This window comes from Atta colombica, unplaced genomic scaffold, assembly GCF_001594045.1.
Source record: "Atta colombica isolate Treedump-2 unplaced genomic scaffold, Acol1.0 scaffold295, whole genome shotgun sequence".
Classification (NCBI taxonomy): domain Eukaryota; kingdom Metazoa; phylum Arthropoda; class Insecta; order Hymenoptera; family Formicidae; genus Atta; species Atta colombica.
This window is the reverse complement of record NW_017259398.1, coordinates 330,687-333,661: the sequence shown is the minus strand read 5'-3', so window position 1 is coordinate 333,661 and position 2,975 is coordinate 330,687. Positions and strand designations below refer to the sequence as shown.

General features: G+C 33.0%; 1 protein-coding gene across 1 annotated transcript in view; it reads left to right on the top strand.

The window, feature by feature from the left end:
• Window positions 1–745: 745 nt before the first annotated feature.
• LOC108690116 (chitinase-3-like protein 2) overlaps window positions 746–2,975 on the top strand; it is a 4,445-nt gene continuing 2,215 nt past the window's right edge. The window contains exons 1-2 of the mRNA XM_018197244.1: window positions 746–1,157; window positions 1,490–1,753. Coding sequence (XP_018052733.1) covers window positions 1,099–1,157; window positions 1,490–1,753 — 323 coding nt within the window. The 5' untranslated portion in view covers window positions 746–1,098. The remainder of the gene's footprint in view (window positions 1,158–1,489; window positions 1,754–2,975) is intronic.

Below are 2,975 nucleotides of genomic sequence, written 5' to 3'. Positions count from 1 at the left end.
AGCTATTTATGCATTCTCTATGTTTAAATATGCAATATTAAAATTGTATGTATACATATAAAATATAATGTGTGTATATATATATATATATATGTACACATGTATAAATATGTAATATCAATATATGAAATCTCATCATAAAAGTAATTTTAATTTATGAAAATGATCGTTTTCTAAAAGAAAGCAAGGCAGAAATCAATTTATGATTAATATAAATCGAAAATGTTCAAAAAGTCCCCTCATTTACTACGCTTTTCAAGAGTGATTTTTGTCCTTTTATCTTTGTCCAATTGTTTTATCCTCTCGAATTATTTTCTAAAGAAGAGATACAAAGTTTTTTTTATTCCTGCACTAGACTTTCTCTCACTTTCGCCAAATATCAAATATAAATCTATAGGATCTATTTTACTCAAATTCCAAAGTACATTATTAGTTCAAATATAAAAACATGGTTCCGTTTGTTTCTTTTTCTATATCGCAATCTTGTTCAAAAAATGTGAACGAAAACCGGAATCGTAATCTCTTTCAAAAATTACATTCTCTCTCTTCTCTTATAATTAATTCTTATAAAAATATATGTTTCTATTATTATAACAACTTTATCAAAAAAATGCATTCGCACCGCTCCTAGATATTTTCGCTCCCTCTGGGACTGCATTTCCGAACCAATCGACAGCGATAACGAAAACAAAAAAAAAGGAAAATAACAAAAACATTTCGCGCCGTCGTACCGTGCGATGTACGCGCGCATATATATCGTTGTGGCCCATTTAACTCGCGACGAAACGGAACACGCCCATTCCGCGCTTATGCAATTGTAAACTGATTGTAAACGTCGTGCAATCATTGCCGACGACGTCTTCTCCGCGACGCGTGTATCACTTGTGTGGGTACACGCGACGTCGCGTTTTTCGCGACTAGCATCACGCACAGCATTATAAGCGTCCCCCAGCCATCGGAATCATCAGATAAGGATTGCCGCGCGAGCTGACAACTACGGCGCTCCTCAAGAATTCTTTTCCTCTTGTCTTCTTTTCTCGCGCGGAAAGTAATTCGGCGTGAGCGCTCGATAGTGCAGTAAAAATAATAAGTCATTCAATGGTTAACCAAATACCTGTGCCGCAGGCCAAATATGAATTATTAACTAACATACGACAGTGAGTACATCGAAAGTTTCTGCGAAATGAAAGCGCTCGGAACGCGAATGCGTCGCCTTTCGGAGCTGCTTTTATAGTCATTTTATAATTAATACATGCGAGAGAGAGAGAGAGAGAGAGAGAGAGAAGGGGGGGGGGAGAGAGATAAAGGAAATTTGTATCGATTTCTCGCGCTATGACAAGCAATATGTACGTCATCGCTGGCTTTTAAACTTCCCCGCCTCTCAACGCGAAAGGTCATACTTGTCGTTATTTGTATACGCGACTAGACTGATAGATTTTCCATAGCCGTCTTATATGTAGATTGAATACGAAACAAAAACTGCTTTCAGACCACGCTGGAGAACGCAGGTCGTTTGCCTTACTTTGTCATTCCTGATTGTCGGAGTGTTGTTTATCACACGCGCTTGGTTCGGCATACTCCTACTAAAATCTCCGAGGACCAACAGATTCGTCGAGGAACACATTGACGATGCCAAGATTGCTACGTGGCTACGTCGGGCTCGGATGTACGCCGAATCGACGAAGGAGAATCAGAATGCGGACAGGAACACAAGTGTCAGCGCATCGGAACAACACCGCCACGATACAAACGGGTAAAAGACTCTCTGAACAGATATGATATTTTTTATCCATTTTAGATTTATATTTATCTAATAAGCAGAATATATTAACATTGTGCTAGCAGTTGTATCATTCAGAATACTGCATCAATTGCGTCTATGTTGAAATTATGTTCTGCAAGCAGTTTATCAACATGGAATATGATCCACTTGATGCTGCAAATGCTTTAAAGCATTCTTTGATTCGTCACTTTGTAAAATTCTTTCTTCTAATTAGTCAACGAAGCATTTGCAGCATTAATTGATTTATATTCCTAATCTGACAGCAGAAATTATTAAGAATGTTTTTTAGTTTACTAATAAATATTTTAAGTTTTTTGTCATTATTTTACATTTCTGAGAAATATGCCCCATGAGGAGCTAGGATATTTAAAATTAGAACGGAGCTGATTGATTGAATCTACTATTTCACTTTTCTAATTTCATTTTCCGATTCCATTTTCGGTGTCCGGGACGGCACTCTCTCAAATATTATATATATAACATCTAACTATGAATATCAGTTTTAATTTTTTTATATGAGTACTTTAAATATGTAAAATGATTTATATAAAATTTCATTATAATGCAGAGATTAGTTATTAATAATGAAAATAAATAAATAAATAAACAAAGTTTATTTATTTCTATTAGAGCATAGGTAAAAAATATTAATTTTTATTAAAATAATGTTTTATCCAAGTCCTAAATCACAGCTGAATTTTTATTTTTAAATGGTATCTAGAATAATCTGTAATTTTTCCATTATTTTAAAATTTTGTGTAATACATCTTTAATTATTCTACTGAGTTTTTCTACATAAATAATTTTAAATACTCTTATAATACTTATACAAAAAATTGAGACTTGTCAATATTTTTTAAATTCTAATATTAGAAAATAACAAATAAAAGAAATAAATTATACCACGTCCAGAAAATGACTATGAGTCACACATTTTATGATCAGATTAGAAGATTTGAGCACGTTATTTACTTCCGCATGCATTATTGTTATATCCTTGGACAGCCCAAAACAATAATGCATGCGGAACTAAATAATGCATTTAAGTCCTCCAATCTGATAACAATGTGTTACATAAAAATGTTTAAAAACAAACTATGTTACATAAAAGTGTTTAAAAACAAAATGTTTTAAATATTATACAACTAACTAAAAATTATACAACTTTTGTATATATAGTTTATTTTTATTG